Source organism: Sapajus apella, unplaced genomic scaffold (assembly GCF_009761245.1).
Source record: "Sapajus apella isolate SASKATOON/1434 unplaced genomic scaffold, GSC_monkey_1.0 scaffold77, whole genome shotgun sequence".
Classification (NCBI taxonomy): domain Eukaryota; kingdom Metazoa; phylum Chordata; class Mammalia; order Primates; family Cebidae; genus Sapajus; species Sapajus apella.
Genome location: NW_022437017.1, coordinates 7,084,121 through 7,109,967, shown reverse-complemented (window position 1 = coordinate 7,109,967; position 25,847 = coordinate 7,084,121). Strand labels below are relative to the sequence as shown.

Below are 25,847 nucleotides of genomic sequence, written 5' to 3'. Positions count from 1 at the left end.
TCTCCTTTCCTCCCCTCCTTGTCCCTGGTTGGCCTGGACCCCGCATTCCAGACCCGGGAAAGATGGACAGGGGAAGGGACAGAGGTTGGGGCAGCTGTTGGGGGATGGAAGAGGCATTTGGACACGTTTTGGAAGACACTTTGAAACAGATGGGGACATTTTGGAGAATTTAGAGGGCATTGGGGGTGCAGTTTTGAGAAAACATTTTGGAGACAGACGGGGTCATTGAGGGGACAACTTGGAGGCTATTTTAGGAGATAGCCTAAATATTTTGGGAAGAGGTAATGACATTTGCAGAACAGTTTGGGAGAACATTTGAGGTATGTTTTTGGAGGATATTTTTGGGACCTGACGGGATCATGGGGAAGGATGCTTTTAGAGAACACTTCAGGAATTGGGGAGACATTTTGTAATGCATTTCAGGCTCTAGTTTTTGGGGGAGAAGCCTCGGGATGTTGAGGGGAGAAGCCTCGGGATGTTGAGGGGACAGTGGTGGCATTTCAGGGCAGTTGTGGATAAACAGGGCAGAGGGTGGTCCTGAGAAACATGTAGAGGGACCTTCTGGAGTTTTCGATGGGACTTAGGAGGGTAGTGTGGAAACACTCGGATCTGTTTGCTGGGGGTGGTGTTGCAGGGGTGGCTTTCACTAAGTAATGAATTGGGGAACAACTTTTTTTTTTTCTTTTTTTGTCTCCTCAATTACAAGCAAATGGGAACAACTTTTTTTGTTGAACAAAGGGGGTCTTGCTGTATTGCCCAGGCTGGTCTCAGAATTCCTGGTCTCAAATGGTCCTCTCACCTCAGCTTCCCAAGCAGCTACAGGCATGAGCCACCATGCCCTGAGGATTTTTTATTTTTTATTTTTTGTAGAGACAGGGTCCCACTATGTTGCCCAAGCTGGTCTCAAACTCCTGGGCTCAAGCGATCCTCCCACCTTGACCTCCCCAAGTGCTGGAATTACAGGCGTGAGCCTCTGCACCCGGCCCAGGGAACAATGTTTTGGAAATCGATGTGGGGTGGGTGGGGGGGGGGCTGCTCAGGGGATGATGCTGGTGGTGGACTTTTGTTAGACAACTGGGGTGATGGGCCTGGGGGCAGATGCTGGGGGTCGCAGGATTGGAGGACACTGTCTGAGGACCCCCCCGCCCAGGACCTCCTCCCCCTGCAGCTGCGGCTCAGCCCCACTGACCTCGGCTCCTGCCCGCCCTGTGGCCCCTGCCCCATCCCGAAGCCGGCAGCCAGAGGCAGGTGCCAGGCAAGTGCCCAGGAGCGGGCGGTGAGAGCCTGGGGCCCGTGCCAGGGGACGTGGGGAGGGGGCAGCAGCCGACCCTACCCCACACACCCTTGTGCATACCCTGCAGAGTCAAGACTGGGGCAAGAGTGACGAGAGGCTACTACAAGCCGTGGAGAACAACGATGCACCTCGGGTGGCTACCCTCATCGCCCGCAAGGGGCTGGTGCCCACAAAGCTAGACCACGAGGGCAAGTCTGCGTGAGTGCCCTTGACCCGGGAGTGGGATGGCTGAGTGGTGGCGACCCTGCAGCTGAACCCTCGTCTCTCACCTCCAGGTTCCACCTGGCTGCCATGCGGGGTGCGGCCAGCTGTCTGGAGGTGATGATAGCTCATGGCGCCAATGTCATGAGCACGGACGGGGCAGGTACTGCCAGCCTGGCCCTGGGGAGGGAGGAGAAACTCAGCCCAGGTGCCCGGCCTGAGGGTCCACCAGGTCCTGCTTCCAGGCCTCAATGTACCCTGCTGAAAGGTGGGGGCTCCCTCCAATGCCCCCCCTTGCCTCCAGGGAGATGCCCAGGGGCATGTTAGAGTGGGGTACCCAAAGACAGAGACTGTGGTTGGCACCAAGCAAAGCAAGTAGACAGCTTGTGGATGGGGAGTGACTAGGATTCAGGTATTGGTTCAGTTGGATGGGGAAGTAGCTGGGGCTTGGGGGATAGCTGCAAAGTTCTGGCGGTTTTGTTGTTTTGTTTTTCTTTTTTTGGGGGGGTACAGGATCTCCCTCTGTCACCCAGGCTTGAGTGTTGTGGGTGTGATCTCAGCTCACTGCAACCTCCACTTCCCGGGCTCCAGAAATCCTCCCACCTCAGCCTCCCAAGTAGCTGGGACTACAGGCACACACCACGACACCCAGTTAATTTTTGTATTCTTATGAGAGATGGGGTCTCCCTGTGTTGTCCAGGCTAGTCTTGAACTCCTGGGATCGTGATACTTCCACTCAGCCTCCCAAAGTGCTGAGATTATAGGTGTGAGCCTCCATGCCCAGCCTAGGGAAGTTTCTAGAAAGGGATTGAGGCAGAGGAAGAACCTGGGGCTTGGGAGATAACTGGGACTCTTGGACGAACTAAGTCTTGAGGTGCATCTGGGATGTGGAGTATCTGAGCTCAAGGAAGTGACTGAAAGGAGCTACTTAGAGTTTGGAGGAGAAACGAGACTCATGGGAATAGCTGAGCTTGCAAAGCATCTGGGGCATGAGAATAACAGTAGTGTTTGGGGAATATCTGACATATGTGGGAGAGCTGGGATCTAGGAGTAGCTGGAGCTCTGGGAGCAGCTGGAGCTCTGGGAGTAGCTTGAGCTCTTGGAGTATCTGGGGTACAAGGAGAACCTGGGCGCATGGCTTCACTGGGGACCTGGGGGAATAACTGAGATAAAAATGTGCGGCCAAAGGAGTAGTTGGGGCTCAGGAGGCAACTAGGCGTGGGGACACAGGCATAGTGGGCAGGGTAGATGGAGTAGCTGGGGAATCGCAGATCACTAGACAGAGTTGACATATGGAAGAGCAAGGGTACATGGATTGGCAAGAACACACACAGCGACTGTGGGTTGTGAAGGGCAGAGCTGCAGCTTTGGTGGAGTTGACCCTGTAGAGTGTCTGGGGACATGGGGAGTAGCTGAAGCAATAGGGCTTGAGGAATAGGTGGGTGTGGAGTGTCGCCGAGGTGGAATTGTCTGGAATACAGACTAGCCATGGTTTGAAGAGTGCCTGGGCACAGGGAGTAGCATGATTTTGAGAAGTACCTGAGGGCTGGGCTCAGTGGTTCATGCCTGTAATCCCAGCACTTTGGGAGGCTGGGGTGGGAGGATCGCTTGAGCCAGAGAGTTGAAGATCAGCTTGGTCAACATAGCAAGACTCCATCTCTATAGAAAATACAAATAAATTAGCCAGACATGGTGGCTCTTGCCTGTAATCCCAGCTGCTTGGGAGGCTGAGACAGGAGGATCGCTTGAGTCTAGGTGTTCAAGCCTGCAGTGAGCTATGATACCACTGCCTGGGCGACAGCAAGATCCCGTCTGTAGTGGAAAAAAAAGAGAGAAGTACTGGGGGTTTGGGGACTTTGCTAGACACAGAAACTCATCACAAATAGTTGACATGGCGTGGGGAGCAACTGGGAGCTGCGTGTATAGCTGGAGCTTCAGTAAATCTTCTCTCCCTCCTCAGGTTACAATGCACTCCACCTGGCCGCCAAATACGGGCACCCACAGTGCTTGAAGCAACTACTGCAGGTCATTTACTTTCTTGTCTCAGCTATTCCCCGAACCCCAGATACTCCCTTGACCCCTACTAATCCTGAGTTCCAGCAATTCCTTGAACCCCCAGATGCTCTGTGAATCCTAGATATTCCTTGGCCCCTTTTCCTCCAGAATCCCAGCTACTCCTTGGATAACCAGATACTCTCAGAGCATCCAGATGCTTCTCCCACTTAAGATATACTCCTGACGCCAGATACTTCCTGAGCTCTGTTTCTCCCTAAGTCCTAGGTCCTTTCTTAGCCCCAGCCACCCTCAGAGTTCCCAGCTATGCCCCAAACTCAGCTGCTTCTCAGCTCCCAGCTATTTTCTTTTCCCAGCAACTTTCATGAAAATGGAATCACCTGGGGGCCTGGGAAGGGTGAGGCAGAGAGGCTGAAGTATAGCAGAGCCCAAGGTGGGGAAGGCAGTCCTAGAGAAATCAGGCAGCAAGAAGGATGGCTCCGCCTCAAAGGACTCCCCCCATCCCCAGGCCTCCTGCGTGGTGGACGTTGTGGACAGCAGCGGCTGGACGGCCCTACACCATGCAGGTAGGTGCAGCCCAGCCCTGCCCTGACCTCATAGTCCAGAGGGTGCTAGACTTGGGGGTTATTCTACCCAGGGCCCTGGGGACCTGCTGTGAAGCTTCCTGTCCCTCCTTTTTCCTTTTCTTTCCTTTTCTCTTTTTTCTTTTCTTTTTTTGTTTTTTGACACAGAGTCTCACCCTGTCGCCCAGGCTGGAATGCAGTGGCACGGTCTTGGCCCAGTCTCTGCCTCCTGGGTTCAAGCAATTTTCCTTCCTCAGCCTCCCGAGTAGCTGGGACTACAGGCACCCGCCTCCATGACCAGCTAATTTTGTATTTTTAATAGAGATGGGTTTTTTTCATGTTGGTCAGACTGGTTTCAAACTGCTGACCTCAGGTGATTCACCCGCCCTGGCCTCCCAAAGTTCTGGGATTACAGACATGAAGCCTTGCCCAGCTTTTTCTTTCTTTTTTTTTTTTTTTTCACTCACCCAACCCCCCCCCCTTTTTTTTTTTTTTTTTTTTTGAGATAGGGTCTTGCTGTGTTGCCCAGGCTGGAGTGTATTGGTGCAATCTCGGCTCAGTGCAACCTCGACCTCCCGAGTTCAAGCAATTCTCCTGTCTCAGCCTCATGAGTAGCTGGGATTACAGGCCTGTGCTAATTTTTTGTATTATATATAGTATATTTTGTAGCACACCCTGCTGATTTTTTGGTTTGTTTGTTTGGTTTTGTTTTTTGAGGCAGGTCCTCACTCTCACCTAGGCTGGAGTGTGGTGGTGTAATTCTGCTCACTGCAACCTTGCCTCCCTCGCTTCAAGTGATTCCCCTGCCTCAGCCTCCTGAGTAGCTGGGATTACAGGCGCATGCCACCATGTCCGGCTAATTTTTCTGTATTTTTAGTAGAGATGGGGTTTCACTATGTTGGTCAGACTGGTCTCAAACTCGTGACCTCAGGCAATTCACCTGCCTCCTAAAGTACTGAGCTTACAGGTGTGAGCCACAGCGCCTGGCCCTTCTCCTGCTTTTTTATTACCTACCATGTGCCAGGCATTAGAGCCCATCTTAAATCCCAGTTACCGTTTGAACCACAGACTATTAGCCCATTGCACAGATGAAGCTCAACAAGGCGTCTCTTGTCCACAGCAGATAAGTGGTAGTGAATCCAGGTTGTCTGACCTCAAGGAGCAACCGATTGTACTCCTGGTCTTTGTGAAGATGAGGACAGGCCCCTAGGGTTTAATTTTCTTTGAGGAGCTCCTAGGAGATATCAGGAAAATCATAGCTCCAGGCCTCTGGCACCTTCATCACCAAATCCAAACTCCTTCCCCAAGGAAGGGAAAGGGACCCACCCACTTGAGCCGTGAAATTCAGGCATCGCTTTCACTGATGACTCAAGAAACATCTGTTCTTTTGGAAACTCAGAATAAAATTGGGCTGCTTTTGGGGTTTTAGTCGCTGGGTAAGAATTCCCTACAGTTGGAGTACGCTGCCACCTAGTGGCGGCAATGCCTCTTGTCAGTATACAGGAGTTCATTGGTTTTCGTCACTCAACAGTATTGAGCACTTTGGAAGGCCGAGGCGGTTGAATTACCTGAGGTCAGGCGTTCGAGACCAGCCTGGCCAACATGGTGAAACCCCATCTCTACTAATAATAAAAAGTTAGCCGGGCATGGTGGCGCGTGCCGGTAATCCCAGCTACTCAGGAGGCTGAGGCAGGAGAATCGCTTGAACCTGGAAAATGGAGGTTGCAGTGAGTCGAGATTGTGCCACTGCACTCCAGCATGGGTGACAGAGAGAGACTCCATTTCAAAAACAAAAACCCAAACCAGTCATTGAGTACCTGCTGTGTGTCAGGCACTGCTCTACGTATTGTAGATAAGGTTTGCAGCATCAGAACCTCATCCTCCCTCAGGCACACAGCAGGTATTCAAACAGAGTTTGTCGACTGAAAAATGGGTTCTTGTGCTTAATCTGACTGTATGTCAACCTGCTGGAATTCATCCCCAGGGATTCCAGAGACTGTGCCCTTGTCTCAAGCTACACAGCCTCCTGGGGAGCCTCCCTGTCCACTCTGGTCCTGTGCAAACGGCAGTAGAAGGGAATCTCTTGGCCAGGCGCAGTGGCTCAGGCCTGTAATTTCAGCACTTTGGGGCTGGGCACAGTGGCTCACGCCTGTAATCCCAGCACTTTGGGAGGCCGAGGCAGGCGGATCATGAGGTCAAGCGGTCGAGACCATCCAAGCCAACATAGTGAAACCCTGTCACTACTAAATAAAAATACAAAAATTAGCCAGGCATGGTGGCGTGCGCCTGGAGTCCCAGCTACTTGGGAGGCTGAGGCAGGAGAATTGCTTGAACCCAGGAGGCGGAGGTTGCAGTGAGCCGAGATTGCACCACTGCACTCCAACCTGGCGCCTGGTGACAGAGCAAGACTCCCTCTCAAAAAAAAAAAAAAAAAAAAAAATCATCACTTTGGGAGGCCGAGGCGGGTGGATCACCTGAGGTCAGGCGTTCAAGACCAGCCTGGCCAACATGGTGAAACCCCATCTTTAAAAAAAAAAAGAAGAAGAAGAAAAAAAATAAATAAATAAAAGAAGGGAATCTCCTAAAAATAGACCGGCCGGGTGCAGTGGTGCATGCCTGTAATTGCAGCACTATGGGAGGCAGAGGTGGGAGGATTACTTGAGCCCAGACGTTTGAGATCAGCCTGGGCAACATGGAGAAACCCTGTCTCTACTAAAAATATAAAAATTAGGCCGAGCATGGTGGCTCATGCCTGTAATCCCAGCACTTTGGAAGGCCAAGGCAGGTGGATCACCTGAGGTCAGGAGTTCAAGGCCAGCCTGGCCAACATGGTGAAACGCTGTCTAAAAATGTAAAAATTAGCTGGGTGTGGTGGCAGACACCTGTAATCCCAGCTCCTCAGGAGGCTGAGGCAGGAGAATTGTTTGAACCTAGGAGACAGAGGTTGCAGTGAGCCGAGATCACACCATTGCACTCCAGCCTGGGGGACAAGAGCGAGAGTTCATCTCAAAGTGATAATAGTAATATATATATAAGTATAAATTAAAAATTATCTGGACATGATGGTTCATGCCTATAATCCCAGCTACTTGGGAGGCTGAGCAGGAGAATCACTGGAACCTTGGGAGGCAGAGGTTGCAGTGAGCAGAGGTAGTGCCACAGCATTGCAGCTTGGGTAACAGAGAGAGACTCTGTCTCAAAAATAAATAAATATGCCAGGCTTGGGGGCTCATGCCTGTAATCCCAGCATTTTGGAGCCTGAGGTGGGCAGATCATTTGAGATCGGGAGTTCAAGACCAGCCTGGGCAACACAGCCAGACCTCGTCTCTACAAAAAGTAAAGAGGGAACCACAGTGCTTGGGCCTGGGAATTAGCACACCTAGATTCTGTGTGTGACTCTGCCTCTCACCACACTGGGTGACCATGGGCCTGGTGGGGCCTCAGTTTCTGCTTCTGTAAAATGCGAAACGTGCATTTGTTACAACTCTCACAGGCCCAGTGGGAATTTGTCATTAAATAAAGGAGCAAGGGCTGGGCGCAGTGGCCCACCCCTGTAATCCCAACACTTTGGGAGGCCAAGACTGGCTGATCACGAGGTCAGGAGATCAAGACTATTGTGACCAACATGGCGAAACCCCGTCTCTACTAAAAATACAAAAATTAGCCAGGTGTGGTGGTAGATGCCTATAATCCCAGCTACTCGGGAGGCTGAGGCAGGAAAATCACTTGAGCCTGGGAGATGGGGATTGCACTGAGCTGAAATTGTGCCACTGCACTCCAACCTGGTGACAGAGTGAGACTCCATCTCAAAAATAAATGAATAAATAATTAAATAAAGGAGCAGGGTCACATCCAGGCAGAAAGTCCCCAGAAAATGTCAACATCTTCCCTACCCCTAATCTTCCCCGATTTTGCTTTTCTTCCTTTCTTTTGTTGGTTTTTAAGACAAGGTCTCCCTCTGTCACCCAGGCTGGCGTGCAGTGGTGCCATCATGGCTCACTGCAACCTCGAACTCCTGAGCTCAAGCGGTCCTCCCACTTCAGCCTCCCGAGCCTTCAGCTGGGGCCACAGGACAGACTACCACACCCAGATAATTTTTGCATTTTTTTGTAGAGACAGGGTCTCACTATGTTGGCCCAGGTTGGTCTCAAACTCCTGGGCTCAAGCGATCCTCCTGCCTCAGCCTCCCAAACTGCTGGGACTACAGGCTTGAGCCACTGCACCCAACAACCTTTTATCTTTTGCAGCGGCTGGTGGCTGTCTCTCCTGCTCAGAGATGCTCTGCTCCTTTAAGGCACATCTAAACCCCCAAGATCGGGTAAGCTTCTGGGATCTCTTTGGGAAAGACGTTATGCTTGAGGTATGCTGCCACCAAGTGGCGGCATCTCAGGCACACTTTGAAAGTTTGAGAAAGTTTGGGGTAAAACTCGAGGGTGGTTATATAGGCCTCTGCACCTCCGGGGGGGTCAGTTTCTCATGCCATGGCTTCCCTCGTCCTCCCTACCAGTCAGGCGCAACGCCCCTCATTATAGCAGCTCAGATGTGTCACACAGACCTGTGCCGTCTCCTTCTGCAGCAAGGGGCTGCCGTGAACAATCAGGACCTGCAAGGCAGGTGAGCATCTCCCCTCCCAGCCAGTCCACCCTATGCTGTGTGACCTTGGGCCAGACTCTTAACCTCTCTGAGTAAGGCGATCTAGCCAGCCTCCTCTTCCCAGCTCGGCCTGGCTGCTGAGGTGGGCGTGGGGGTTTGGGGGATGTTCTCATCTCCTCAGTAGCCCCCTCCCCTGGTAGGACGGCCCTGATGCTGGCCTGTGAAGGGGCCAGCCCGGAAACAGTGGAAGTCCTGCTGCAGGGCGGAGCCCAGCTGGGCATCACCGATGCGCTGGGGCAGGACGCGGCTCACTATGGCGCCCTGGCGGGGGACAAACTCATCCTGCACCTGCTGCAAGAGGCGGCCCAGCGCCCCTCCCCACCCAGCGGTATGCAAGCCCCACCTCCGCGCTGCGTCTGTGTGGCAGCTTCTCATCATCCCACCTTTCTCTATCGCGAATAGTTTCAAGGTACCCTCAATTGGCTGCATTCTAGGAGGTCCCAGCACGTACCGGATTCTGCTGAGAACAGTTTCAAGGAGCCCCAGGGCATTTAGTGTAGTCTGGGAGGGGGTCTGCTTCTGCTTTCCTGGGTCATCTATACAGAAAAAACTCGGCCTCTCCTAAGAAGAGCACCCCCTGCTGGGCGAGGTGGCTCACGCCAGTAATCCCAGTACTCTGGGACGCCAAGGTGGGCAAATCACATGAGGCCAGGAGTTCAGGACCGGCTTGACCAAAATAGTGAAACCCTGTCTCCACTAAAAATACAAAAGTCAGCAGAGCATGGTTCAAGCCATTCTCCTGCCTCACCTCCCAACCTGCTGGGGCTCCAGGCGCCTGCCACCACACCTGGCTAATGTTGGCATTTTTAGTGGAGATTGGGTTTCGCCATGGTGGCCAGGCTGTTCTTGAACTCCTGAACCTCAGGTGATCCACCCACCTCGGCTTCCCAGAATGCTGGGATTACAGGTGTGAGCCACTGTACCTGGCCTGTCCTCTTTTTTTTCAGACGGAGTCTCGCTTTGTCACCAGGCTGGAGTGCAGTGGCAACCTCGGCCCACTGCAACCTCCGCCTCCCAGGTTGAAGCAATTCTCCTGCATCAGCCTCCCAAGTAGCTGGAACTACAGGCTTCTGCCACCACACCCAGCTAATTTTTGTTTTTATAGTAAAGACGGGGTTTCACCATGTTGGCCAGGATGGTCTCAATCTCTTGACCTTGTGATCTGCCCGCTTTGGCCTCCCACAGTGCTGAGATTACAGACATGAGCCACTGTGCCCAACCTGTTTTGTATTTTTAGTAGAGATGGGGTTTCACCATGCTGGTCAGGCTGGTCTGAACTCCTGACCTCAGGTGATCTGCCCACTTCAGCCTCCCAAAGTGCTGGGATGACAGGCGTGAGCCACGGCACCCAGCTGTCCTCTCTTTTTAACAGTTCCAAGTTCCCCCTCAGCACTCCACCCAAGTGCCAGGTTTCTACCTTAAATGTCCTGATTCTTGGGGATATCGGGAGCCTTCTACAAGTCCCTGGGGCCCACCAATGCCCTTCCTGGGGCTGGAAACAGAATGCCTGACCCTGCTTCCCTCTCTCCCCGCCTTCCCAGAGGATGACTCAGGCGAGGCGTCATCTCAGGTATGGACCCCTAAGCAGTGAAGGAGGCCCTCTTCCCTGCATCCACACTAACTTCTCCCCTGCCCCAAGCTCTGTGAGAAGAGAAGGAAGTTAGACCTGGGAAAACCAGTTTGGAAAGAATGCTACCTTCAGGGTATGCTGCCACCAAGTGGCGGCAGCGTACCCAGCCTAACTCCTAGAACTGGGTGAGAATACTAGGGGGAGGGGACCAAATTGTGGGGCTGGGGTGGGAGGGCAGAGGGGACTGAGGTTGTTGAGGGTTGGTGTCTTCAGGGAAAGAAGCAGATCTGGCCTCGTCCCTTCTTTCCGTTTTGTTTGTTTGTTTTTCTCTCACTCTGTTGCCCAGGCTGGAGCGCAGTGGCAGGATCTTGGCTCACTGCAATCTCCACCCTCTGTGTTCAAGTGATTCTCCTGCTCCACCCTCCCTAGTAGCTGGGGTTACAGGCACCCACCACACATGGCTAATTTTTGTATTTTTAGTAGAGACAGGGTTTCACCATGTTGGCCAGGCTGATCTTGAACTCCTGGCCTCAAGTGACCCACCTGCCTTGGCCTCCCAAAATTCTGGGATTACAGGTGTGAGCCACCGTGTCGCCCTTATCCCAGTTTCTTTTCTTTTTTTTTTTTTTTTTTTTTTTTTTGAGAGACGGAGTCTTGTTCTATTGCCCAGGCTACAGTGCAGTGGTGTGATCTCGGCTCACTGCAACCTCCACCTCCCGGGTTCAAGTGATTCTCCTGCCTCAGTTTCCTGAGTAGCTGAGACTACAGGTGTGTGCCATCACACCCAGCTAATTTTTGTATTTTTTAGTAGAGATGGGGTTTCACTATATGCTGTCCAGGCTGCTCTGGAACTCCTGACCTCAAGTGACCCACCCGCCCTGGCCTCCCAAAGTGCTGGGATTACAGGTGTGAGTCACCCGCCCGGCCCCTCTCCTAGTTTTAAAGCATCTCTGCTCCACAGAGGAGTGAAAACATGAGGGAACTGTGGTCTGGCTGGGAAAGGAACTGAGGCAGAGAGTGAAGAGTAAGATCGGGAACTTACAGCGCGGTGGTCTTGTCTGCGTTTATGCTGGAATAAGGAAGAGGGAGGAGGCAGGGACCGGGTCAGCATTCATGGAAGTCAGGGCATGGCTGGGGCTGGCTGGGTTGGTTTATTGCAGGGGAGGCTGGCATGGCCCCCCAATCCACCTCCTTCACCTTCTCCCCCCTCCCTTCCCAGAATTCTATGTCCAGCCATGGAAAGCAGGGGGCCCCCAAGAAACGGAAGGCGCCTCCACCTCCCGCCAGCATCCCCGTGCCGGTGAGAGACGCTCTGGGCTTGGGAGTAGGAGTGGGAAGCCTTGGGCGTGGGGAGGAGCTCGACTCAGACCTGGGATGGGGCAGCCCTAGGCCCTGTCTAAAGATAGTGGGCGGGGAGGGGAGCAGGATGACCAAGATGCCTATGAGGAGATCGTGAGGCTGCGACAGGAGAGGGGCCGCCTCCTGCAGAAGATCCGGGGCCTGGAACAGCACAAGGAACGGAGGCAGCAGGAGGTTAGGAGGCTGAGGAGATTCGGGCATGGGGCCAAGCCTGGGTGGGGTGAATGCATACATGAAGATGCCCTTTACTTTCCGTCCTCCTTCCCTCCTCCCTCTCTCTCCCTCCCCACTCTGCTGCAGCCACCCAGGCCTCCTCACTGTTCCTTAACTCCAGGCGTGGTCCTGCCCCAGGGCCTTTGCACGGGCTGTGTCCTCTGCCTGGAATGCTGTTGCCTCAGATGTCCCCACAGCTCTTTCCCCTCACCTACTTCATGTAATAGGCCTCTTGCCAAAGAACCTCCCATACCCACTTTCTTTAAAACTGTAAACCCCTCCCCAACTCGCTAGTTCGCTTTATTTATTTTATTATATTTCTTCATTTTTTGAGACGGAGTTTCGCTCTTGTTGCCCAGGCTGGAATGCAATGGCGTGATCTCGGCTCACTGCAACCTCCGCCTCCCAGGTTCAAACGATTCTCCTGCCTCAGCCTCCCAAGTAGCTGGGATGAAGGGCTTATACCACCATGCCCGGCTAATTTTTGTATTTTTAGTAGAGACAGGGTTTCACTATGTTGGTCAGGTTGGTCTCGAACTCCGGACCTTGTGATCCACCTGCCTTGGTCTCCCAACATGCTGGGATTACAGGTGTGAGTCACCACAGCTGGGTGTTTTGGTTTTTTTTTTTTGGGTTGGTTTTTTTTTTTCTTTTTTTTTGAGAGTCATGCTCTTGTTGCCCAGGATGGAGTGCAATGGTGTGATCTCAGCTCACTGCAACCTCTTCCTGCCAGGTTCAAGCGAGTCTCCTGCCTCAGCCTCTCAAGTAGCTGGGATTACAGGAGCCTGCCACCATGCCCGGCTAATTTTGTATTTTTAGCAGAGATGGGGTTTCACCACATTGGCCAGGCTGGTCTCAAACTCCTGACCTTAGGGGATCCACCCACCTCGGCCTCCTAAAGTCCTGGGATTACAGGTGTGAGCCACCGTGACTGGCCTCTTTATTTCCATTTGCAGCACTTACTGCTATTGGGCATGCATCTATTTTATGTGTGTCCCTGAATTTGACTGAGCCTGCCAGGGCAGGCATGGCTGATGGTGCCTGGGTTACAATGGTGGGTGTCATCAATATTTATTGAGTGAATGAATATTCAAGTGAGTGAATGAATGAATGTACAAATACATGAATGAATGGCGAAAACCAGGATCTGCCCCATAAGAGGCACTCAGTAGAAACTTTCTAGCTGGGTGCGGTGGCTCATGCCTATAATTCCAGCACTTTGAGAGGCCAAGGTGGGCGGATCACTTGAGGTCAGGAGTTCAAAACCAGCCTGGCCAACATGGTGAAACCCCGTCTCTACTAAAAATACAAAAAAAAATTAGCTGGACGTGGTGGCAGGCACCTGTAATCCCAGCTACTTGGAAGGCTGAGGCAGGAGAATTGCTTGAACCTGGGAGGCAGAGGTTGCAGTGAGCCAAGATCATACCACTGCACTCCAGCCTGGGCGACAGAGCAAGACTGTCTCAGCAACAACGAAACAACAGACTTGTTGAATGAATGAATGGAACAGTGCTTGTCATACAGCAGGCGATTAAAAAGTACTTAGTAATGAATGACCAGAATGGTACATACCAGCACACAGCAGGCACTCAATAAATACTTAGAAATGAATGACTGGTCAGAATGGTGCATGCTGACACACAGTAGGTGCTCAGTAAATACTGAGCGAAAGATCAGAACAATAGCTGGCACAAAATAGGCACTTAATAAATAGGAATGAATGGTGCCCAATATATAGCAAGTGCTATATACTTAGCAAATACTTAGTTATGACTGAGCAGGCTGATTGGTGCCTGGTACACAGCAGGCACTCAATAAATAGTCCTGAGTGAGCAGGCAGAATGCAGAAGGTGCTCAATAGTTGCACATGGAGTGAGTGAATGTGCATGGAATGGAGGCTACGAAGCAGGAGGTGGGGCAGGGAGATCCCCTGCCCAGATCCAACCCCCTGTCCTTGCTTCTCCCGTCAGTCCCCAGAGGCCAGCTCCCTGCACAGCCTGGAGAGACAGGTAGGCCGGAAGGTGGGGTGGAGCTGGCCCTCCCGCTGCCCACCCTTTCCTCCCAGAGGCAGCTGAGCCTCCACTGCTGCTCCCAGGTGCAAGAGCTGCAGCAGCTACTGGCAGAGAGACAGGAGGAGAAGGAGAGCCTGGGACGGGAGGTGGAGAGTTTGCAGAGCCGGCTGTCCCTGCTGGAGGTAGGAGCAGTGACGGAGTTGGGGCTGGGCTGGGGCCAGGTGGGGAAGCGTCTCTCCTGCAGCAGCAACAAGACAGCCATATCAGTGCACGCACAGCCTTACACACATGCAGACACACTCACCAGACGTGTACTCACAAAGCCATGTCACATGCACCCATGCGCACTTACAAATGTGCACAGACAGAAAGGTCATTCCTTACCTCCTTTCTCTCCTTCCTTTCCTCCCTTTTCTTTCTTTTTTTTTCTCTCTCTCTCATTCTTTCTCTCTCCCTTCCTTCCTTCCGTTCCCCTCCTTCCCTCCCTCTTCTTTCTCTTTCTTTCTCCTCTCTCTCTCTCTCTCTCTCACTCTTTCTCTTTCCTCAGAGTCTCTCTCTGTCACCCAGGCTGGAGTGCAATGACACGATCTCGACTCACGGCAACCTCTGCCTTCCACGTTCCAGCGATTCTCCTGCCTCTGCCTCCTAGTAGCTGGGACTACAAGTGCCTGTCAACACATACACCTAATTTTTGTATTTTTGGGGGGCAGGGGATGGAGTTTCATTTTTTTTTTGTACTTTAGGTTCAGGAGTTAATGTGCAGATCACTCAGGATTGTTGCATAGGTACACACATGGCAGTGTGGTTTGCCGCGTCCATCCCCCCGTCACCTACATCTGGCATTTCTCCCATGTTATCCCAGACTTTCACTCTTGTTGCCCAGGCTAGGGTGCAGTGGTGCGATCTCAGCTCACTGCCACCTCTGCCCCCCTGGTTCAAGCAATTCTCCTGCCTGTCTCAGCCTCCCCAGTAGCTGGGATTACAGGCACGCACCACCATGCCCGGCTAATTTTTATATTTTTAGTAGAAACAGGGTTTCACCCTGTTGGCTGGGCTGGTCTTGAACTGACCTCAGGTGATTTGCCTGCCTCAGCCTCCCAAAGTGCTGGGATGACAGGCATGAGCCACCGCGCCCAGTCCCAGAAAGGCCATTTCTCCAAGCACACGCACACACTCAGGGATGGATGACCACTCTCCATGCACATGACGGAGCATGGATAACAGCGAGCACACCCGCGGACACAGTTCACAGAGACGCAGGAAACACATGCGAGAATGCGTCATCGCACACACGCACGCACATGAGCCCTTCCCATGCAGCCACATGCACAGACAACACACCCACAAATGCATACATGAGCAACAAGTTTTTCTTTTCCTTTTCTTTTTTGAGGTAGGGTCTTGTTCTGTTGTCCAGGCTGGAATGCAGCGGCAGCATCATGACTCACTCCAGCCTTGACTTCTCCGGGCTCAAGTGATCCTCCCACCTCAGCCTTCTGAGTAGCGGGGACCACAGGGGTGTGCCACCACACCTGGCTACTTTTTTTTCTTTTTGGAGAGATGTGGTCTCACTACATTGCCCAGTCTGGTCTCAAACTCCTGGCCTCAAGTGATCCTCCCACCTCCATTTCCCAAAGTGCTGGGATTATAGGCATAAGCCACCGTGCACCACCAGTATTTCTGAAAACACATAATTATGCAAACATATATACATATAGACAGTCATATACACAATCACACAAATCTACAGATGCATTGAAAACACGACCGTTTCCACAGAAACTGGATAACCAGGTTTAAAAAGAAAGAAAGAAAGAAAGAAAGAAAGAAAACACAACCACACACACGCCAGACTACAGCTCAAGCACAAGGCCAGGCACGGTGGCTCCCACCTGTAACCCAGCACTGTGGGAGCCCAAAACGGGCAGATCCTCTGAAGTCAAAAGCTCAAGACCAGCCTGGCCATCATGTGGAAACCCAATCTCTACTAAAAATACAAAAATTAGCCAGGTATGGTGGCAGGCGTCTGCAATCCCTGCTACTTGGGAGGTTGAGTCAGGATAATCGCTTGAACCTGGGAGGCAGAGGTTGCAGTGAGCCGAGATTGTACCACTGTACTCCAGCCTGGGCAACAGAGCGAGACTCTGTCTCAAAAGAATCAACAAACAAACACTTAAGTGTGTAATCACACATACTCACAGGAAGGAGCCCACAACACTATGCCCACACCTATAGTCACAAACACACACTTCCAGCCAGCTGTTTGCATGGCAAATGGATAGAGTCAGTGTCTACTCTCACGCAGACACACACACACACAGGTAACCACAGCCTGCTCCAAGGTCCCCTCACCCAAGAAGGAAATGCCCGTGGCACATAGACCAGGAAGCTGGAGGATGCTGGCATACACCATGCGTCTGTTAAGGCGTTAATACCCAAAATATGTAAGGAATTAATACAACTCAATATCTCAAAAAACAACCTAGTTACAAAGTGGGGCCAGGCCTGGTGGCTCATGCCTGTAATCCCAGCACTTTGGGAGGCCGAGGTGGGCAGATCACCTGAGGTCAGGAGTTTCAGACCAGCCTGGCCAACATGGTGAAGCCCCGTCTCTACTAAAAATACAAAAAGTAGGTGGGTGTGGTGGTGCATGCCTGTAATCCTAGCTACTCAGGAGGTTGAAAAGGGAGAATCACTTGAACCTGGGAGGCAGAGGTTGCAGTGAGCAGAGATTGTGCCACAGCACCACAGCCTGGGAAAAAAAAATGGGCCACGCACAGTGGCTTACGCCTGTCATCCCAACACTTTGGGGGGCTGAGGCAGGAGGATTGCTTGAACCCAGGAGTCGGAGACCAGTCTGGTCAATGTGGTGAGACCTCATCTCTGTAAAAAAAAAAAAAAAAAAAAGGCCGGGCGCGGTGGCTCAAGCCTGTAATCCCAGCACTTTGGGAGGCCAAGGCGGGTGGATCACGAGGTCAAGAGATCGAGACCATCCTGGTCAACATGGTGAAACCCCGTCTCTACTAAAAATACAAAAAATTAGCTGGGCATGGTGGTGCGTGCCTGTAATCCCAGCTACTCAGGAGGCTGAGGCAGGAGAATTGCCTGAACCCAGGAGGCGGAGGTTGCGGTGAGCCGAGATCGCGCCATTGCACTGCAGCCTGGGTAACATGAGTGAAACTCCGTCTCAAAAAAAAAAAAAATTAAAAATTAGCCAGGCGTGATGTTGCACACCTGTAGTCCCAGCTGCTTGGGAGGCTGAGGTGGGAGGATCACTTGAGCCCAGGACCTGGAGGCTGCCATGAGCTATGATCACACCACTGCATTCCAGCCTTGCTGACAGAGTAATACCCTGGCTCCAAAAAAAAGCAAAAACGGGGGTGGCAAAGGACATAGAAGGTGCTCACTGAGTCCTATGGGCCAAATGCAGCCATCTGGTGCTCATGGGGGACATAACTTGTGTCTTGGTGGGGACACACAGGGGCTAAGAGCAGACACCCGAGCTGGACTCTGCTCCCTACCCCCAGAACGAGCGGGAGAATACCAGCTATGATGTGGCCACCCTGCAGGATGAGGAGGGTGAGCTGCCTGACTTTCCAGGTGAGCCCCACCTCCCCACGCACTCCCGCCCACCTTATCCCTGGGGCCCTGGGAGTCGAGGCCTGGACCTCCAGGTGTGGGGGAGTTTGAAGCTGTGGGGGAGGTTTGTACTCATCCGTTTTTAAAATTCCACTTGCCTGAGCCTGCCCTGGGGACCCTGATCCAACACTCTAGCCCCACAGCTCCTGTCTCCTGTGGCCTGGTCCCCTGGGGCCTGACTCTGTGTCCCCCTCCAGGGGCCGAGGCGCTGCTGTCCAGGCAGCTCAGCCCATCAGCCCAGGAACACTTGGCCTCACTGCAGGAGCAGGTGGTTGCACTCACCAGACAGAACCAGGAACTGATGGAGAAGGTCCAGGTGGGGAAAGTGAGGCTGGGGACAGATCTGAGGGCCTGGGGCTGGTTCCCTGAGGTCAGGGTGGGCAGGGAAGGTGGCAAGTCCACCCTGTATCCCCATGGTGACATCAACCCCTACTGGACTCCTGCCCCCCACCCCACTCCCCAGATCCTGGAGAATTTTGAGAAGGACGAGACACAGATGGAGGTGGAAGGTCTGGCTGAGGTCATCCCTCTTGCCCTCTACGACTCTCTCCGGGCCGAGTTTGACCAGCTGCGCAGGCAGCACGCTGAGGCCTTGCAGGCACTGAGGCAACAGGAGACACTGAAGTTTCCCAGAGAAGAGGGGGCAGCCTGTGGGGAAAATGAGGGTGCTGGAGCCACTGCCACCAAAAACGGGCCAACCCACATGGAGCTAAATGGCTCATTGGTTCCAGAAACCAAACTTAATGGAGCTGAGACCACAGATGAGGAGTCTGCAGGAGATGAAACAATGGAAGCCAGGACTATGGAAGCTGCATCCACAGGCACTGAGGACAGGGGAGCTGAGGCCACAGAGTCGAAACCCACGGGGGCTGACGTCAGAGACATGGAGACTGTAAAAGAGGCATCAAATATAGAAATTAAGCCCACAGGAGCTGAGGCCACAGGCACAGAGGCCACGGGAGTGGTGGCCACAAAAACAAAAGCAGAGGAAGCAGAAGTGCCAGCCTACGAAGTGGGTGCTGGACAAGCAGAGCCCCCAGTCACTGGGACCACAAACATGGAAGCCACCAGCTCTAGGGCCACAGAGATGGAGGCCACAGGAGTCCATGCCACAGGTTTGGAAAATCCAGGGATCTCTGCTGGACCCGTCTTACATCCTGGTGCCGCAGAGGCCTCGGAAAAGCTTCAAATCGAGCTGGAGACCAGGATTCGTGGCCTGGAGGAGGCACTCCGGCAGCGGGAGCGGGAGGCAGCCGCTGAGCTGGAGGTGGCCCTTGGGAAGTGTGAGGCCGCGGAGGCTGAGGCAGGCCGGCTGCGAGAGCGTGTCCGTGAGGCCGAGGGCGGCGGGGGCGGTAGCGGGGGCGGTGGCGGCGGCGGCGGCTGCGGCGTCGACACCGCACAGCTACGGGCGGCCCTGGAACAGGCCCGGGAGGACCTCCGAGAGCGGGACTCCCGTCTGCGGGAGCTGGAGGCGGCCTCGGCTAGCCTGGATGAGGCTCGGGCCAGCCGGCTGCTGGCGGAGGAGGATGCCCGGGGCCTGCGGGCGGAGCTGGCGCAGCGGGAGGAGGCGCGGCTGGAGCAGAGCCGGGAGCTGGAGGTGCTGCGTGAGCAGCTGGCCACGGCCAGGGCCACCGGGGAGCAGCAGCGCTCGGCGGCCGCAGAGCTGGGCCGGGCCCGGGATGCGGCCGAGGCCCGGGTGGCTGAGCTGGCGTCGGCCTGCGAGGAGGCGCGGCAGGGGCTGGCAGAGCTGCGGGAGGCCTCCGAAGCCCTCCGCCAGTCTGTGGTGCCAGCCTCTGAGCACCGCCGGCTGCAGGAGGAAGCCCTGGAGCTGCGCGGCCGGGCAGCCAGTCTGGAGCAGGAGGTGGTGGCTACTGGCAAGGAGGCCGCCCGGCTGCGCGCAGAGCTGGAGCGCGAGCGTGTGTGCAGCGTGGCACTCTCGGAGCACGAGCGCATCGTGGGCGCCCTGCAGGCCAACGTGGCCCAGCTGGAGGGGCAGCTGGAGGAGCTGGGACGGCGGCATGAGAAGACCAGTGCCGAAGTCTTCCAGGTGAGCAGGGCCGGCCCCCACCCCACCCCCACAGTGGCCTGTTTTACACAGCCCTGGGGAGTTTTGACCCCATCAGTCTTACTTGAACTTTCTTTTTTTTTTTTTTAAAAAAAAAAAAAAAAAAGTTTTGAGACAGTCTCACTCTTTCACCCAGGCGGAGTGCAGTGGTGCGATCTAAGCCCACTGCAACCTCCGTCTCCTGGGTTCAAGTGATTCTCCTGCATCAGCCTCCCAAGTAGCTGGAATTACAGGCGCCTGCCTTCGTGCCCAGCTAACTTTTGTATTTTTAATAGAGATGGGATTTCACTATGTTGGCCAGGCTGGTCTTGAACTCCTGACCTCAGGTGATTCACCTTAGCCTCCCAAAGTGATGGGATTACAGGCATCAGCCACTGCCCTGGCCTTGAACAGACAATTGACCCTGCAGCCATCCTGACCTCTTGAGATTTTACACTTGTGTTTTCTCTTTCTTTCTTTCAAAAAAAATTTTAAATCTTTATTTTTTTTCTCCTGTGTTTTAAAGTACCTTGACTCACTCATCTCTCTCTTTCTTAATTTCTTTTTTCTCACTCTTTCTTCCTCTCTTTGTTTCTTTCTCTTTCTTTCTTTTCTCTCTTCCTTTCTCTTTTTCTTCCCTCCCTCCCTCCCTCCCTTCCTCCCCTCCTTCTTTCTTTTTCCCTCCCTTTTCCTTTCCCCCCTTCCCCTCCCCTTTCCCTTTTCCTTTCCTTTTCTTTCTTTTTTTTTCACACAGGGTCTGGCTCTGTCACCCAGGCTGGAGTGCAGTGGCACAATCATAACTCACTGCAAGCTCCACCTCCTGGGCTCAAGCAATCCTCCCACCTCAGCCTCCTAAATAGCTAGCACCACAGGTGTGCACCAGCATGTCCGTCTAACTTTTTATTTTTTTGTAAAGACAGGGTTTTGCCATGTTGCCTAGGCTGGTCTCAAACTCCTGAGCTCAAGTGATCTGTCTGCCTCCGCCTCCCAAAGTGTTGGGATTACAGGTGTGAACCACTGTGCCCAACCTATGTTTTATTTATTTATTTAGACACTCTTTGGCCCTTTTGACCACATCTTTTTTTTTTTTTTAAATGGCTATTGCTTTTTTTTTTTTTTTTTCCTGAGACAGAGTTTCACTCTTGTTACCCAGGATGGAGTGCAATGGCGTGATCTCGGCTCACCGCACCCTCCGCCTCCTGGGTTCAGGCAATTCTCCTGCCTCAGCCTCCTGAGTAGCTGGGATTACAGGCACACGCCACCATGCCCAGCTAGCTTTTTGTATTTTTAGTAGAGACGGGGTTTCACCATGTTGACCAGGATGGTCTCGATCTCTTGACCTCGTGATCCACCCGCCTCGGCCTCCCAAAGTGCTGGGATTACAGGCGTGAGCCACCGCGCCCAGCCTGGCTATTGCTTTTCAGGGTCTGTTTATAAAACCTTTCTCCATCTCAAGGTCATGAAGATGTTCTTGTAGGTTTTATTCTAGCATCATTATTCTCTTAGTTTCACAATTACGTCTGCAACTGGTCTGTAGCTTGTGTCTATGGTGTGAGGGCAGGGGTCAATGATCACAATGTTTTTGTAAGCAGTCAACTGGGTGTTTGTTTGCCCTGTTGTTTTTACCTAATGTTGTTTTCTCTGGTGGTCATTTTGACCCTGCAGTTTTTTCCAGCTGATTATTTTGATCTTGTAAAAATCCTTTTATGATCATTTTTAGACTTTCGATCATTCCGCAAGGAGGATGTTATGAGTAGGGATATCTTTTCTTTTAGAGATGGAGTATTGCTTTGTTACCCAGGCCAGATCATAGCTCCCTGTAGCCTCAAACTCCTAGGCTCAAGTGATCCTCCCACCTCAGCCTCCCAAGTAGCTGGGACTACAGGCACGTGCCACCATACCCAACAAATTTTTTTTTCCTTGTGACAGAGTTTGGCTCTTGTTGCCCAGGCTGGTAGTGGAATGGTGAAATCTTGGCTTACTGCAACCTCTGCCTGCTAGGTTCAAGTGATGCTCCTGCCTCAGCCTCCCAAGTAGGTGGGATTACAGACGCGTGCCACCACACCCAGCTAATTTTTTGTATTTTTAGTAGAGACAGAGTTTCACTATGTTGGCCAGGCTGGTCTCAAACTCCTGAACTCAGGTGATCCACCCACCTCGGCCTCCCAGAGTGCTGGGATTACAGGCACGAGCCACTGTACCTGGCTTCCAACTAATTTTTTAATTTTTAATTTGTAGAGGTGGGGTCTTGCTTTGTTGCCCAGGCTGGCTGGTTTCAAAGTCCTGGCTTTAAACAGTCTCCCACCTTGAACTCCCAAAGTGTTGGGATTACAGGTGTGGGCCACTACACACCCACTGAGCAGAGATTTTGGATCTTGTTTTGTTTATTTGATTTTTATTTATTTATTTTTAGAGATGGGGATCTCATTCTCTTACCCAGGCTGGAGTGCAAGTTGCTGAAATTACAGGTGCCAGCCACCACTTCTGATTTAAGATTCTTTTTTTTTTTTTTTTTTTTGAGACGGAGTCTTACTCTTTTGCCAGGCTGGAGTGCAGTGATATAATCTCGGCTCACTGCAACCTCCGCCTCCTGGGTTCAAGCGATTCTTCTGCCTCAGCCTCCCGAGTAGCTGGGACTACAGACGTGCACCACCACTCCCAGCTAATTTTTGCATTTTTAGTAGAGACGGGGTTTTATCATATTGGCCAGATGGTCTCGATCTCCTGACCTCAAGTGATCCGCCCACTTCAGCCTCCCAAAGTGCTGGGATTACAGGCATGAGTCACTGTGCCTGGCCCACCTCTGATTTAATTTCACAAGGTCCCTCATCAGTGATAAAAAATATTCCCTGGGGTAAGAAAACAAAAACAAGGCCAGATGCAGGGACTCAAACCTGTAATTCCAGCCCTCTGGGAAGCCATGGCCATCATGGCGAAACCCCATCTCTACTAAAAATACAAAAAATCAGCTGAGTGTGGTGGCACATACCTCAAATCACAGCTACTCAAGAGGGTAAGGCAGGAGATTGACTTGAACCGGGGAGGCGGAGGTTGCAGTGAGCCAAGATGGTGTCATGGGACTGCAGCCTGGCAACAGAGTGAGACTCCAAAACAAAAGAAAACAAAAACCAAAACCACAGCATCAGAGTCCCCTGGATTAAAAAGAATGAAATCAGGCCAGGTGCAGTGGTTCACACCTGTGATCCCAGCAATTTGAGAAGCCAAGGCGGGCAGATCACATCAGCCGAGGAGTTCGAAACCAGCATGGGCAACATGGCAAAACCTCATCTCTACCAAAAATGCAAGAAAATGGGCCAGGCATGGTGGCTCATGCCTGTAATCCCAGCACTTTGGGAGGCTTACGCAGGCAGATCACCTGAGGTCAGGAGTTCAAGACCAGCCTGGCCAACATGGGGAAACCCCGTCTCTACTAAAAATACAAAAATTGGACAGGCATCATGCACGTCCCTATACTCCCACTTACTCAGGAGGCTGAGGCAGGAGAATCGCTTGAACCTGGGAAGAGGAGGTTGCAATGAGCCAAGACTGTGCCACTGCTTCCAGCCTGGGCAACAGAGCGAGACTCAGTCTCAAAAAAGAAAAAAAAAAAAAAAAAAAAAATAAAGAAAGAAAGAAAACATTAGCCGGGCATGCACCTGTGGTCCCAGCTACCTGGGAGGCTGAGGTGGGAGGATCGTTTGAGCCTGGGAGGTTGAGGCTACAGTGAGCCATGATCACATCAGAACAACAGAGCAAGAACCTGCCTTAAAAAACGAATCCAGCCGGGCGCGGTGGCTCAAGCCTGTAATCCCAGCACTTTGGGAGGCCGAGGCGGGTGGATCACGAGGTCAAGAGATCAAGACCATCCTGGTCAACATGGTGAAACCCCGTCTCTACTAAAAATACAAAAAATTAGCTGGGCATGGTGGCGCGTGCCTGTAATCCCAGCTACTCAGGAGGCTGAGGCAGGAGAATTGCCTGAACCCAGGAGGCGGAGGGTGCGGTGAGCCGAGATCGCGCCATTGCACTCCAGCCTGGGTAACAAGAGTGAAACTCCGTCTCAAAAAAAAAAAAAAAAAAAAAAAAAAACGAATCCAAAAACAAAAGAACAAAGTAGAAGGGTCATAAGCCTTCTGGGATCCAGCATTGTTGGGTGTCCTGAGAGTCACACGGGGGCTTGGGCCACAGGTGCAGCGTGAGGCCCTGTTCATGAAGAGCGAGCGACATGCGGCTGAGGCGCAGCTGGCCACAGCAGAGCAGCAGCTACGGGGGCTGCGGGCCGAGGCGGAAAGAGCACGCCAGGCCCAGAGCCGGGCCCAGGAGGCCCTGGACAAGGCCAAGGAGAAGGACAAGAAGGTGGGTGCCCCCTCTCCCACACTCAGTCCAGGAGGCATTCACTCAGCCAAGGTTGGGGGCAATCTACAAAGATCCCCGCTGCAAGGGTCTTGGGAAATCAACCCATTTTCCAGAAGGGAAAGTGAGGCTCAGAAACGGCAGGGGATCTGGTTTCAGCCCCTGACAAATCAGACACACACAGGCTGCTGTTCCAGCTAATTATAACTACAGTGACCTTTATTTGTTTATTTGAGACAGAGTCTCATTCTGTCACCCAGGCTGGATCACTCTTTAGATGGAGTCAACTCTTGTTAACCAGGCTGGAGTGCAATGGCGTGATCTCAGCTCCTGCAACCTCTGCCTCCCCTGTAGTTGGGGTTACAAGCATGGGCCACCATGCCCGGCTAATTTTGTATTTTTAGTAGAGACGGTGGCGGGGGCGCGGTTACTCCATGTTGGCCAGGCTGGTCTTGAACTCCTGAATTTGTGATTCCCCCACCTTGGCCTCCCAAAGTGCTGGGATTACAGGTGTAAGCCACTGCACCTGGCCACTTCTTTTTTCTTTTTTTTTTTTTTTTGAGATAGAGTCTCACTTTGTCACCCAGGCTGGAGTGCAGTGGCATGATCTCGGCTCACTGCAACCTCGCCTCCCGGGTTCAAGTGATTCTTCTGCCTCGGCCTCCCAAGTAGCTGGGATTACAGGAGTGCACTACCATGCCCAACTAATTTTTATATTTTTAGTAAAGACAGGGTTTCATCATGTTGGTCAGGCTGGTCTCGAACTCCCAACCTGAGGTGACTCCATCTCCCAAAGTGCTGGAATTACAGGCGTCAGCCATCACACCTAGCCTGTTCTTTGTTTGTTTTTGTTTTTGTTTCTAAGAGACAGTGTTTCGTCATATTGCCCAGGTTGGTCTCAAACTCCTGAGCTCAAGCGATCTGCCTGCCTCAGCCTCCCAAAATAGTAGGAACACAGGTGTGAGCCGCCACACCTGGTTTCAGAAAGGATTTTCGTCCCCATTTTCCAGATGAGCTAACTAAAGCTTTAAGAGATATGGTGACTCACGCCTGTAATCCCAGCACTTTGGTAGGCCGAGGTGGGTGCATCACCTGAGGTAGGGGGTTCAAGACCAGCCTGACCAACATGGAGAAACCCCATCTCTATTTAAAAAAATAAAAAGAAAAAAAGAAAACAGGCTGTGGGCCAGGCATGACCCTTGGACCAAAGTTTGGTAACCCCAGGGGTGGGACCTTCCCTTGAAAGCCTTCCTCCCTGGCCTCTTCCTGCGGCTTCAGAGAGGTCCCCAGCCCCCAGCCCTGGGCTGAGGGTGACCGCTGACAACCCCCCCACCCTCAGATCACAGAACTCTCCAAAGAAGTCTTCAGTCTTAAGGAGGCCTTGAAGGAGCAGCCGGCCGCCCTGGCCACCCCCGAGGTGGAGGCTCTCCGTGACCAGGTGAAGGGTTTACAGCAGCAGCTGCAGGTAAGTGCCGGGCTGGGGGAGAGTAGTCCACATAAACATCTACTGACCAGCTCGGCACTGGTGGGAATCCCAGGAGGAGGCTGGGGTAAGCAGGTGGAGCACACGTCACGTGCCCAGTGTGACCAGGAAATATTTCCTTTATTTTTTTTTTGAGACAGGGTCTCACTCCCTCACCCAGGCTGGAGTGCGGTGGGAATATCTTGGCTCACTGCAGCCTCTGCAGCCTTCGCCTTCCCGGTTCAAGCAATTCTCCTGCCTTAGTGTCCTGTGTAACTAGAATTACAGGCACACACACACACTACCACACTGGGCTAATTTTTGTATTTTTAGTAGAGATGGGGTTTTGCCATGTTGGCCAGGTCTCGAACTCCTGGGCTCTCCCCAGCCTCTCAAAGTGCTGGGATTACAGGCATGAGCCACTGTGCCCCACTGCCTGCTTTTTTTTTTTTTTTTTTTTTTTTTTTTTTT

At 52.6% G+C, this 25,847-nt stretch overlaps 1 protein-coding gene across 9 annotated transcripts in view; it reads left to right on the top strand.

The window, feature by feature from the left end:
- The window catches only part of ANKRD24 (ankyrin repeat domain 24), a 42,829-nt gene that overhangs the window by 15,617 nt on the left and 1,365 nt on the right, over positions 1 to 25,847 (top strand). For 6 of the 9 annotated variants that reach the window (XM_032252230.1, XM_032252227.1, XM_032252226.1 and 3 more), the window contains 18 exons: positions 1,169 to 1,255; positions 1,362 to 1,492; positions 1,570 to 1,658; positions 3,456 to 3,520; positions 4,017 to 4,074; positions 8,319 to 8,389; positions 8,579 to 8,685; positions 8,865 to 9,052; positions 10,266 to 10,294; positions 11,514 to 11,594; positions 11,720 to 11,827; positions 13,837 to 13,875; positions 13,962 to 14,060; positions 17,406 to 17,478; positions 17,715 to 17,833; positions 17,981 to 19,564; positions 23,750 to 23,917; positions 25,254 to 25,379. In XM_032252230.1, the coding sequence (XP_032108121.1) occupies positions 1,169 to 1,255; positions 1,362 to 1,492; positions 1,570 to 1,658; positions 3,456 to 3,520; positions 4,017 to 4,074; positions 8,319 to 8,389; positions 8,579 to 8,685; positions 8,865 to 9,052; positions 10,266 to 10,294; positions 11,514 to 11,594; positions 11,720 to 11,827; positions 13,837 to 13,875; positions 13,962 to 14,060; positions 17,406 to 17,478; positions 17,715 to 17,833; positions 17,981 to 19,564; positions 23,750 to 23,917; positions 25,254 to 25,379 (3,222 nt within the window). The remainder of the gene's footprint in view (positions 1 to 1,168; positions 1,256 to 1,361; positions 1,493 to 1,569; positions 1,659 to 3,455; positions 3,521 to 4,016; positions 4,075 to 8,318; positions 8,390 to 8,578; positions 8,686 to 8,864; positions 9,053 to 10,265; positions 10,295 to 11,513; positions 11,595 to 11,719; positions 11,828 to 13,836; positions 13,876 to 13,961; positions 14,061 to 17,405; positions 17,479 to 17,714; positions 17,834 to 17,980; positions 19,565 to 23,749; positions 23,918 to 25,253; positions 25,380 to 25,847) is intronic. The other 3 variants (XM_032252233.1, XM_032252234.1, XM_032252232.1) reach the window with 1 other exon arrangement.